Here is a 13326-nt window from a genome sequence, read left to right on the forward strand (position 1 = left end):
AAACGCCCAATCTTAACGTCTTCACGTTATCTCATGTTTCGTCCTGGAATTACAAGAGGCTCGTATTTGTTAACGTCATACAAGAGAACTGATCAGTCAGACACCTATTTGTTGTGAAATGTAGTTACAATTTCAAGCATTTTCAAACACAAAGCAACATTCATTTGTTTGTTTAGAAAAAAATAAAAAGGCTTTAAAACGAAAATTAGCACAGTATCTGACTTTGGTATCGAAAATGGTATCGAATTTCAATATTTTTTTAAGTATCGTATCGAAGTTGTAATTCTTAGTATCGTGACAAGCCTACTAGCAATACATTTACAAAACTATGACAAAAACTGCACTGGACAAAATCGAAATGTTACAGACTGACCATTTTGTAGAGGAGTAAAGATAGGACATTGCACTTTTACAACTATTTGTAATTTACAATGGTAAAAGACATTTGCAATCTTCAAAGGATAAAAAAATGAAGTCACTACATAACCTGTTCATTCTGTAGTGGACTAAAGTAAGAAGTTATTCTAAACAAGTACAAGCATGTTGTGATGTTCAGTGAGTTTGGACTGGACCTAACAATGTTGTTGTACTTTTTTCTTCTACTTTTAAAGATCTCTAAACCCATCATCAAGCCATCAATTAATGACTGAATGCAAAGATCATATTAACTTCTCTATGCAGTTTCTTACACTATAACGAAATGGGTAACTGGATTGTAAGAAAAAGATATGGGAATAAGCTAACATTACATTATGTTAATATTGTCAAGACAAAGCAATTTAGAATAGATAATGAATGCGTAACTTACCAACTCGGAGGCTTTGCGAGTCTGATCATTCGCAGTTTGGTCAAGGCTGTATTTCCTCTTGCCGTGAGATGTAGTTGGCGCAGAACTGCTTTCATTTATTATCTGTGGACACATTTACAAGAGATATATTTTTTTTCAGTACTGTGATACGTCCCAAAACTCTTTATTTTTAACATATGGATATCTGGAATCTTCAAATCACTAAACAACTGCAGTTTTCATTGAAATGAGAACCTAATTATCAATGTTTGCTTCTACATTTACAATGGACAAAATCAATACATTGTTACACACACTATTCTGAAGTTGTACAAAGTTAGGACGAGTGAAACACCAATTCTTAAATATACAATAGTAAGACAAAACTGCCAACTGACAAAATCAGGACGTTGATACACAGACTATCCATTCTGAAGTGGTGTAAAGTTAGGACGAAGGCCAAACACCTATTCTTAAGTATACAATAGTAAGACAAAACCTCCAACTGACAAAATCAGGACGTTGATACACAGAATGTCTATTCTGGAGTGGAGTAAAGTTAGGACACAAAGCTCTTTCTTAATTTCCAATGGTAAAAGAAACTCCAATGGACACATTCAGGACATTATTACTCACACTATTATGCAGAGGTGTACAGTTAGACTAAAACCCAAACTCTAGCAATACATTTACAAAACTATGACAAAAACTGAACTGGACAAAATCGAAATGTTACAGACTGACCATTTTGTAGAGGAGTAAAGATAGGACATTGCACTTTTACAACTATTTGTAATTTACAATGGTAAAAGACATTTGCAATCTTCAAAGGATAAAATCATGAAGTCACTACACAACGTGTTCATTATGTAGTGGACTGAAGTAAGAAGTTATTCTAAGCAAGTACAAGCATGTTGTGTTGTTCAGTGAGTTTGTACTGGACCTAACAATGTTGTTGTACTTTTTTCTTCAACTTTTAAAGATCTCTAAACCCATCATCAAGCCATCAATTAATGACTGAATGCAAAGATCATATTAACTTCCCTATGCAGTTTCTTACACTATAACGAAATGGGTAACTGGATTGTAAGAAAAAGATATGGGAATAAGCTAACATTACATTATGTTAATATTGTCAAGACAAAGCAATTTAGAATAGATAATGAATGCGTAACTTACCAACTCAGAGGCTTTGCGAGCCTGATCATTCGCAGTTGGGTCAAGGCTGTATTTCCCCTTGCCGTGAGATGTAGTTGGCACAGAACTGCTTTCATTTATTATCTGTGGACACATTTACAAGAGATATATTTTTTTTTCAGTACTGTGATACGTCCCAAAACTCTTTATTTTTAACATATGGATATCTGGAAGTCTTCAAATCACTAAACAACTGCAGTTTTCATTGAAATGAGAACCTAATTATCAATGTTTGCTTCTACATTTACAATGGACAAAATCAAGACATTGTTACACACACTATTCTGAAGTTGTACAAAGTTAGGACGAGTGAAACACCAATTCTTAAATATACAATAGTAAGACAAAACTGCCAACTGACAAAATCAGGACGTTGATACACAGACTATCCATTCTGAAGTGGTGTAAAGTTAGGACGAAGGCCAAACACCTATTCTTAAGTATACAATAGTAAGACAAAACCTCCAACTGACAAAATCAGGACGTTGATACACAGAATGTCTATTCTGGAGTGGAGTAAAGTTAGGACACAAAGCTCTTTCTTAATTTGCAATGGTAAAAGGAACTCCAATGGACACATTCAGGACATTATTACTCACACTATTATGCAGAGGTGTACAGTTAGACTAAAACCCAAACTCTAGCAATACATTTACAAAACTATGACAAAAACTGAACTGGACAAAATCGAAATGTTACACACTGACCATTTTGTAGAGGAGTAAAGATAGGACATTGCACTTTTACAACTATTTGTAATTTACAATGGTAAAAAACATTTGCAATCTTCAAAGGATAAAATCATGAAGTCACTACATAACCTGTTCATTCTGTAGTGGACTGAAGTAAGAAGTTATTCTAAACAAGTACAAGCATGTTGTGATGTTCAGTGAGTTTGGACTGGACCTAACAATGTTGTTGTACTTTTTTCTTCAACTTTTAAAGATCTCTAAACCCATCATCAAGCCATCAATTAATGACTGAATGCAAAGATCATATTAACTTCTCTATGCAGTTTCTTACACTATAATGAAATGGGTAACTGGATTGTAAGAAAAAGATATGGGAATAAGCTAACATTACATTATGTTAATATTGTCAAGACAAAGCAATTTAGAATAGATAATGAATGCGTAACTTACCAACTCAGAGGCTTTGCGAGCCTGATCATTCGCAGTTGGGTCAAGGCTGTATTTCCCCTTGCCGTGAGATGTAGTTGGCGCAGAACTGCTTTCATTTATTATCTGTGGACACATTTACAAGAGATATATTTTTTTTCAGTACTGTGATACGTCCCAAAACTCTTTATTTTTAACATATGGATATCTGGAATCTTCAAATCACTAAACAACTGCAGTTTTCATTGAAATGAGAACCTAATTATCAATGTTTGCTTCTACATTTACAATGGACAAAATCAAGACATTGTTACACACACTATTCTGAAGTTGTACAAAGTTAGGACGAGTGAAACACCAATTCTTAAATATACAATAGTAAGACAAAACTGCCAACTGACAAAATCAGGACGTTGATACACAGACTATCCATTCTGAAGTGGTGTAAAGTTAGGACGAAGGCCAAACACCTATTCTTAAGTATACAATAGTAAGACAAAACCTCCAACTGACAAAATCAGGACGTTGATACACAGAATGTCTATTCTGGAGTGGAGTAAAGTTAGGACACAAAGCTCTTTCTTAATTTGCAATGGTAAAAGAAATTCCAATGGACACATTCAGGACATTATTACTCACACTATTATGCAGAGGTGTACAGTTAGACTAAAACCCAAACTCTAGCAATACATTTACAAAACTATGACAAAAACTGCACTGGACAAAATCGAAATGTTACACACTGACCATTTTGTAGAGGAGTAAAGATAGGACATTGCACTTTTACAACTATTTGTAATTTACAATGGTAAAAGACATTTGCAATCTTCAAAGGATAAAATCATGAAGTCACTACATAACCTGTTCATTCTGTAGTGGACTGAAGTAAGAAGTTATTCTAAGCAAGTACAAGCATGTTGTAATGTTCAGTGAGTTTGTACTGGACATAATGTTGTACTTTTTTCTTCAACTTTTAAAGATCTCTAAACCCATCATCAAGCCATCAATTAATGACTGAATGCAAAGATCATATTAACTTCTCTGTGCAGTTTCTTACACTATAATGAAATGGGTAACTGGATTGTAAGAAAAAGATATGGGAATAAGCTAACATTACATTATGTTAATATTGTCAAGACAAAGCAATTTAGAATAGATAATGAATGCGTAACTTACCAACTCAGAGGCTTTGCGAGCCTGATCATTCGCAGTTGGGTCAAGGCTGTATTTCCCCTTGCCGTGAGATGTAGTTGGCACAGAACTGCTTTCATTTATTATCTGTGGACACATTTACAAGAGATATATTTTTTTTCAGTACTGTGATACGTCCCAAAACTCTTTATTTTTAACATATGGATATCTGGAAGTCTTCAAATCACTAAACAACTGCAGTTTTCATTGAAATGAGAACCTAATTATCAATGTTTGCTTCTACATTTACAATGGACAAAATCAAGACATTGTTACACACACTATTCTGAAGTTGTACAAAGTTAGGACGAGTGAAACACCAATTCTTAAATATACAATAGTAAGACAAAACTGCCAACTGACAAAATCAGGACGTTGATACACAGACTATCCATTCTGAAGTGGTGTAAAGTTAGGACGAAGGCCAAACACCTATTCTTAAGTATACAATAGTAAGACAAAACCTCCAACTGACAAAATCAGGACGTTGATACACAGAATGTCTATTCTGGAGTGGAGTAAAGTTAGGACACAAAGCTCTTTCTTAATTTGCAATGGTAAAAGGAACTCCAATGGACACATTCAGGACATTATTACTCACACTATTATGCAGAGGTGTACAGTTAGACCAAAACCTACACACTAGCAATACATTTACAAAACTATGACAAAAACTGAACTGGACAAAATCGAAATGTTACAGACTGACCATTTTGTAGAGGAGTAAAGATAGGACATTGCACTTTTACAACTATTTGTAATTTACAATGGTAAAAGACATTTGCAATCTTCAAAGGATAAAATCATGAAGTCACTACACAACGTGTTCATTATGTAGTGGACTGAAGTAAGAAGTTATTCTAAGCAAGTACAAGCATGTTGTGTTGTTCAGTGAGTTTGTACTGGACCTAACAATGTTGTTGTACTTTTTTCTTCAACTTTTAAAGATCTCTAAACCCATCATCAAGCCATCAATTAATGACTGAATGCAAAGATCATATTAACTTCCCTATGCAGTTTCTTACACTATAACGAAATGGGTAACTGGATTGTAAGAAAAAGATATGGGAATAAGCTAACATTACATTATGTTAATATTGTCAAGACAAAGCAATTTAGAATAGATAATGAATGCGTAACTTACCAACTCAGAGGCTTTGCGAGCCTGATCATTCGCAGTTGGGTCAAGGCTGTATTTCCCCTTGCCGTGAGATGTAGTTGGCACAGAACTGCTTTCATTTATTATCTGTGGACACATTTACAAGAGATATATTTTTTTTTCAGTACTGTGATACGTCCCAAAACTCTTTATTTTTAACATATGGATATCTGGAAGTCTTCAAATCACTAAACAACTGCAGTTTTCATTGAAATGAGAACCTAATTATCAATGTTTGCTTCTACATTTACAATGGACAAAATCAAGACATTGTTACACACACTATTCTGAAGTTGTACAAAGTTAGGACGAGTGAAACACCAATTCTTAAATATACAATAGTAAGACAAAACTGCCAACTGACAAAATCAGGACGTTGATACACAGACTATCCATTCTGAAGTGGTGTAAAGTTAGGACGAAGGCCAAACACCTATTCTTAAGTATACAATAGTAAGACAAAACCTCCAACTGACAAAATCAGGACGTTGATACACAGAATGTCTATTCTGGAGTGGAGTAAAGTTAGGACACAAAGCTCTTTCTTAATTTGCAATGGTAAAAGGAACTCCAATGGACACATTCAGGACATTATTACTCACACTATTATGCAGAGGTGTACAGTTAGACTAAAACCCAAACTCTAGCAATACATTTACAAAACTATGACAAAAACTGAACTGGACAAAATCGAAATGTTACACACTGACCATTTTGTAGAGGAGTAAAGATAGGACATTGCACTTTTACAACTATTTGTAATTTACAATGGTAAAAAACATTTGCAATCTTCAAAGGATAAAATCATGAAGTCACTACATAACCTGTTCATTCTGTAGTGGACTGAAGTAAGAAGTTATTCTAAACAAGTACAAGCATGTTGTGATGTTCAGTGAGTTTGGACTGGACCTAACAATGTTGTTGTACTTTTTTCTTCAACTTTTAAAGATCTCTAAACCCATCATCAAGCCATCAATTAATGACTGAATGCAAAGATCATATTAACTTCTCTATGCAGTTTCTTACACTATAATGAAATGGGTAACTGGATTGTAAGAAAAAGATATGGGAATAAGCTAACATTACATTATGTTAATATTGTCAAGACAAAGCAATTTAGAATAGATAATGAATGCGTAACTTACCAACTCAGAGGCTTTGCGAGCCTGATCATTCGCAGTTGGGTCAAGGCTGTATTTCCCCTTGCCGTGAGATGTAGTTGGCGCAGAACTGCTTTCATTTATTATCTGTGGACACATTTACAAGAGATATATTTTTTTTCAGTACTGTGATACGTCCCAAAACTCTTTATTTTTAACATATGGATATCTGGAATCTTCAAATCACTAAACAACTGCAGTTTTCATTGAAATGAGAACCTAATTATCAATGTTTGCTTCTACATTTACAATGGACAAAATCAAGACATTGTTACACACACTATTCTGAAGTTGTACAAAGTTAGGACGAGTGAAACACCAATTCTTAAATATACAATAGTAAGACAAAACTGCCAACTGACAAAATCAGGACGTTGATACACAGACTATCCATTCTGAAGTGGTGTAAAGTTAGGACGAAGGCCAAACACCTATTCTTAAGTATACAATAGTAAGACAAAACCTCCAACTGACAAAATCAGGACGTTGATACACAGAATGTCTATTCTGGAGTGGAGTAAAGTTAGGACACAAAGCTCTTTCTTAATTTGCAATGGTAAAAGAAATTCCAATGGACACATTCAGGACATTATTACTCACACTATTATGCAGAGGTGTACAGTTAGACTAAAACCCAAACTCTAGCAATACATTTACAAAACTATGACAAAAACTGCACTGGACAAAATCGAAATGTTACACACTGACCATTTTGTAGAGGAGTAAAGATAGGACATTGCACTTTTACAACTATTTGTAATTTACAATGGTAAAAGACATTTGCAATCTTCAAAGGATAAAATCATGAAGTCACTACATAACCTGTTCATTCTGTAGTGGACTGAAGTAAGAAGTTATTCTAAGCAAGTACAAGCATGTTGTAATGTTCAGTGAGTTTGTACTGGACATAATGTTGTACTTTTTTCTTCAACTTTTAAAGATCTCTAAACCCATCATCAAGCCATCAATTAATGACTGAATGCAAAGATCATATTAACTTCTCTGTGCAGTTTCTTACACTATAATGAAATGGGTAACTGGATTGTAAGAAAAAGATATGGGAATAAGCTAACATTACATTATGTTAATATTGTCAAGACAAAGCAATTTAGAATAGATAATGAATGCGTAACTTACCAACTCAGAGGCTTTGCGAGCCTGATCATTCGCAGTTGGGTCAAGGCTGTATTTCCCCTTGCCGTGAGATGTAGTTGGCACAGAACTGCTTTCATTTATTATCTGTGGACACATTTACAAGAGATATATTTTTTTTCAGTACTGTGATACGTCCCAAAACTCTTTATTTTTAACATATGGATATCTGGAAGTCTTCAAATCACTAAACAACTGCAGTTTTCATTGAAATGAGAACCTAATTATCAATGTTTGCTTCTACATTTACAATGGACAAAATCAAGACATTGTTACACACACTATTCTGAAGTTGTACAAAGTTAGGACGAGTGAAACACCAATTCTTAAATATACAATAGTAAGACAAAACTGCCAACTGACAAAATCAGGACGTTGATACACAGACTATCCATTCTGAAGTGGTGTAAAGTTAGGACGAAGGCCAAACACCTATTCTTAAGTATACAATAGTAAGACAAAACCTCCAACTGACAAAATCAGGACGTTGATACACAGAATGTCTATTCTGGAGTGGAGTAAAGTTAGGACACAAAGCTCTTTCTTAATTTGCAATGGTAAAAGGAACTCCAATGGACACATTCAGGACATTATTACTCACACTATTATGCAGAGGTGTACAGTTAGACCAAAACCTACACACTAGCAATACATTTACAAAACTATGACAAAAACTGCACTGGACAAAATCGAAATGTTACACACTGACCATTTTGTAGAGGAGTAAAGATAGGACATTGCACTTTTACAACTATTTGTAATTTACAATGGTAAAAGACATTTGCAATCTTCAAAGGATAAAAAAATGAAGTCACTACACAAGCTGTTCATTCTGTAGTGGACTGAGGTAAGAAGTTATTCTAAGCAAGTACAAGCATGTTGTAATGTTCAGTGAGTTTGTACTGGACATAATGTTGTTGTACTTTTTTCTTCAACTTTTAAAGATCTCTAAACCCATCATCAAGCCATCAATTAATGACTGAATGCAAAGATCATATTAACTTCCCTATGCAGTTTCTTACACTATAACGAAATGGGTAACTGGATTGTAAGAAAAAGATATGGGAATAAGCTAACATTACATTATGTTAATATTGTCAAGACAAAGCAATTTAGAATAGATAATGAATGCGTAACTTACAAACTCAGAGGCTTTGCGAGCCTGATCATTCGCAGTTGGGTCAAGGCTGTATTTCCCCTTGCCGTGAGATGTAGTTGGCACAGAACTGCTTTCATTTATTATCTGTGGACACATTTACAAGAGATATATTTTTTTTCAGTACTGTGATACGTCCCAAACTCTTTATTTTCAACATATGGATATCTGGAAGTCTTCAAATCACTAAACAACTGCAGTTTTCATTGAAATGAGAACCTAATTATCAATGTTTGCTTCTACATTTACAATGGACAAAATCAAGACATTGTTACACACACTATTCTGAAGTTGTACAAAGTTAGGACGAGTGAAACACCAATTCTTAAATATACAATAGTAAGACAAAACTGCCAACTGACAAAATCAGGACGTTGATACACAGACTATCCATTCTGAAGTGGTGTAAAGTTAGGACGAAGGCCAAACACCTATTCTTAAGTATACAATAGTAAGACAAAACCTCCAACTGACAAAATCAGGACGTTGATACACAGAATGTCTATTCTGGAGTGGAGTAAAGTTAGGACACAAAGCTCTTTCTTAATTTGCAATGGTAAAAGAAATTCCAATGGACACATTCAGGACATTATTACTCACACTATTATGCAGAGGTGTACAGTTAGACTAAAACCCAAACTCTAGCAATACATTTACAAAACTATGACAAAAACTGCACTGGACAAAATCGAAATGTTACACACTGACCATTTTGTAGAGGAGTAAAGATAGGACATTGCACTTTTACAACTATTTGTAATTTACAATGGTAAAAGACATTTGCAATCTTCAAAGGATAAAATCATGAAGTCACTACATAACCTGTTCATTCTGTAGTGGACTGAAGTAAGAAGTTATTCTAAGCAAGTACAAGCATGTTGTAATGTTCAGTGAGTTTGTACTGGACATAATGTTGTTGTACTTTTTTCTTCAACTTTTAAAGATCTCTAAACCCATCATCAAGCCATCAATTAATGACTGAATGCAAAGATCATATTAACTTCTCTGTGCAGTTTCTTACACTATAATGAAATGGGTAACTGGATTGTAAGAAAAAGATATGGGAATAAGCTAACATTACATTATGTTAATATTGTCAAGACAAAGCAATTTAGAATAGATAATGAATGCGTAACTTACCAACTCAGAGGCTTTGCGAGCCTGATCATTCGCAGTTGGGTCAAGGCTGTATTTCCCCTTGCCGTGAGATGTAGTTGGCACAGAACTGCTTTCATTTATTATCTGTGGACACATTTACAAGAGATATATTTTTTTTTCAGTACTGTGATACGTCCCAAAACTCTTTATTTTTAACATATGGATATCTGGAAGTCTTCAAATCACTAAACAACTGCAGTTTTCATTGAAATGAGAACCTAATTATCAATGTTTGCTTCTACATTTACAATGGACAAAATCAAGACATTGTTACACACACTATTCTGAAGTTGTACAAAGTTAGGACGAGTGAAACACCAATTCTTAAATATACAATAGTAAGACAAAACTGCCAACTGACAAAATCAGGACGTTGATACACAGACTATCCATTCTGAAGTGGTGTAAAGTTAGGACGAAGGCCAAACACCTATTCTTAAGTATACAATAGTAAGACAAAACCTCCAACTGACAAAATCAGGACGTTGATACACAGAATGTCTATTCTGGAGTGGAGTAAAGTTAGGACACAAAGCTCTTTCTTAATTTGCAATGGTAAAAGGAACTCCAATGGACACATTCAGGACATTATTACTCACACTATTATGCAGAGGTGTACAGTTAGACTAAAACCCAAACTCTAGCAATACATTTACAAAACTATGACAAAAACTGAACTGGACAAAATCGAAATGTTACACACTGACCATTTTGTAGAGGAGTAAAGATAGGACATTGCACTTTTACAACTATTTGTAATTTACAATGGTAAAAAACATTTGCAATCTTCAAAGGATAAAATCATGAAGTCACTACATAACCTGTTCATTCTGTAGTGGACTGAAGTAAGAAGTTATTCTAAACAAGTACAAGCATGTTGTGATGTTCAGTGAGTTTGGACTGGACCTAACAATGTTGTTGTACTTTTTTCTTCAACTTTTAAAGATCTCTAAACCCATCATCAAGCCATCAATTAATGACTGAATGCAAAGATCATATTAACTTCTCTATGCAGTTTCTTACACTATAATGAAATGGGTAACTGGATTGTAAGAAAAAGATATGGGAATAAGCTAACATTACATTATGTTAATATTGTCAAGACAAAGCAATTTAGAATAGATAATGAATGCGTAACTTACCAACTCAGAGGCTTTGCGAGCCTGATCATTCGCAGTTGGGTCAAGGCTGTATTTCCCCTTGCCGTGAGATGTAGTTGGCGCAGAACTGCTTTCATTTATTATCTGTGGACACATTTACAAGAGATATATTTTTTTTCAGTACTGTGATACGTCCCAAAACTCTTTATTTTTAACATATGGATATCTGGAATCTTCAAATCACTAAACAACTGCAGTTTTCATTGAAATGAGAACCTAATTATCAATGTTTGCTTCTACATTTACAATGGACAAAATCAAGACATTGTTACACACACTATTCTGAAGTTGTACAAAGTTAGGACGAGTGAAACACCAATTCTTAAATATACAATAGTAAGACAAAACTGCCAACTGACAAAATCAGGACGTTGATACACAGACTATCCATTCTGAAGTGGTGTAAAGTTAGGACGAAGGCCAAACACCTATTCTTAAGTATACAATAGTAAGACAAAACCTCCAACTGACAAAATCAGGACGTTGATACACAGAATGTCTATTCTGGAGTGGAGTAAAGTTAGGACACAAAGCTCTTTCTTAATTTGCAATGGTAAAAGAAATTCCAATGGACACATTCAGGACATTATTACTCACACTATTATGCAGATGTGTACAGTTAGACTAAAACCCAAACTCTAGCAATACATTTACAAAACTATGACAAAAACTGCACTGGACAAAATCGAAATGTTACAGACTGACCATTTTGTAGAGGAGTAAAGATAGGACATTGCACTTTTACAACTATTTGTAATTTACAATGGTAAAAGACATTTGCAATCTTCAAAGGATAAAAAAATGAAGTCACTACACAAGCTGTTCATTCTGTAGTGGACTGAGGTAAGAAGTTATTCTAAGCAAGTACAAGCATGTTGTAATGTTCAGTGAGTTTGTACTGGACATAATGTTGTTGTACTTTTTTCTTCAACTTTTAAAGATCTCTAAACCCATCATCAAGCCATCAATTAATGACTGAATGCAAAGATCATATTAACTTCTCTGTGCAGTTTCTTACACTATAATGAAATGGGTAACTGGATTGTAAGAAAAAGATATGGGAATAAGCTAACATTACATTATGTTAATATTGTCAAGACAAAGCAATTTAGAATAGATAATGAATGCGTAACTTACCAACTCAGAGGCTTTGCGAGCCTGATCATTAGCAGTTGGGTCAAGGCTGTATTTCCCCTTGCCGTGAGATGTAGTTGGCACAGAACTGCTTTCATTTATTATCTGTGGACACATTTACAAGAGATATATTTTTTTTCAGTACTGTGATACGTCCCAAAACTCTTTATTTTTAACATATGGATATCTGGAAGTCTTCAAATCACTAAACAACTGCAGTTTTCATTGAAATGAGAACCTAATTATCAATGTTTGCTTCTACATTTACAATGGACAAAATCAAGACATTGTTACACACACTATTCTGAAGTTGTACAAAGTTAGGACGAGTGAAACACCAATTCTTAAATATACAATAGTAAGACAAAACTGCCAACTGACAAAATCAGGACGTTGATACACAGACTATCCATTCTGAAGTGGTGTAAAGTTAGGACGAAGGCCAAACACCTATTCTTAAGTATACAATAGTAAGACAAAACCTCCAACTGACAAAATCAGGACGTTGATACACAGAATGTCTATTCTGGAGTGGAGTAAAGTTAGGACACAAAGCTCTTTCTTAATTTGCAATGGTAAAAGAAATTCCAATGGACACATTCAGGACATTATTACTCACACTATTATGCAGAGGTGTACAGTTAGACTAAAACCCAAACTCTAGCAATACATTTACAAAACTATGACAAAAACTGAACTGGACAAAATCGAAATGTTACACACTGACCATTTTGTAGAGGAGTAAAGATAGGACATTGCACTTTTACAACTATTTGTAATTTACAATGGTAAAAAACATTTGCAATCTTCAAAGGATAAAATCATGAAGTCACTACATAACCTGTTCATTCTGTAGTGGACTGAAGTAAGAAGTTATTCTAAACAAGTACAAGCATGTTGTGATGTTCAGTGAGTTTGGACTGGACCTAACAATGTTGTTGTACTTTTTTCTTC

At 34.3% G+C, this 13326-nt stretch overlaps 1 protein-coding gene across 1 annotated transcript in view; it reads right to left on the reverse strand.

Annotated features, from left to right (window-relative positions):
* The window catches only part of LOC143513956 (uncharacterized), a 50281-nt gene that overhangs the window by 12839 nt on the left and 24116 nt on the right, over positions 1 to 13326 (reverse strand). The window contains exons 7-8 of the mRNA XM_077004637.1: positions 1967 to 2068; positions 809 to 910 (exon numbers count right to left, since the gene is read on the reverse strand). Of these exons, the coding sequence (XP_076860752.1) occupies positions 809 to 910; positions 1967 to 2068 (204 nt within the window). The remainder of the gene's footprint in view (positions 1 to 808; positions 911 to 1966; positions 2069 to 13326) is intronic.

This window comes from Brachyhypopomus gauderio, chromosome 5 (assembly GCF_052324685.1).
Source record: "Brachyhypopomus gauderio isolate BG-103 chromosome 5, BGAUD_0.2, whole genome shotgun sequence".
NCBI classification, from domain to species: domain Eukaryota; kingdom Metazoa; phylum Chordata; class Actinopteri; order Gymnotiformes; family Hypopomidae; genus Brachyhypopomus; species Brachyhypopomus gauderio.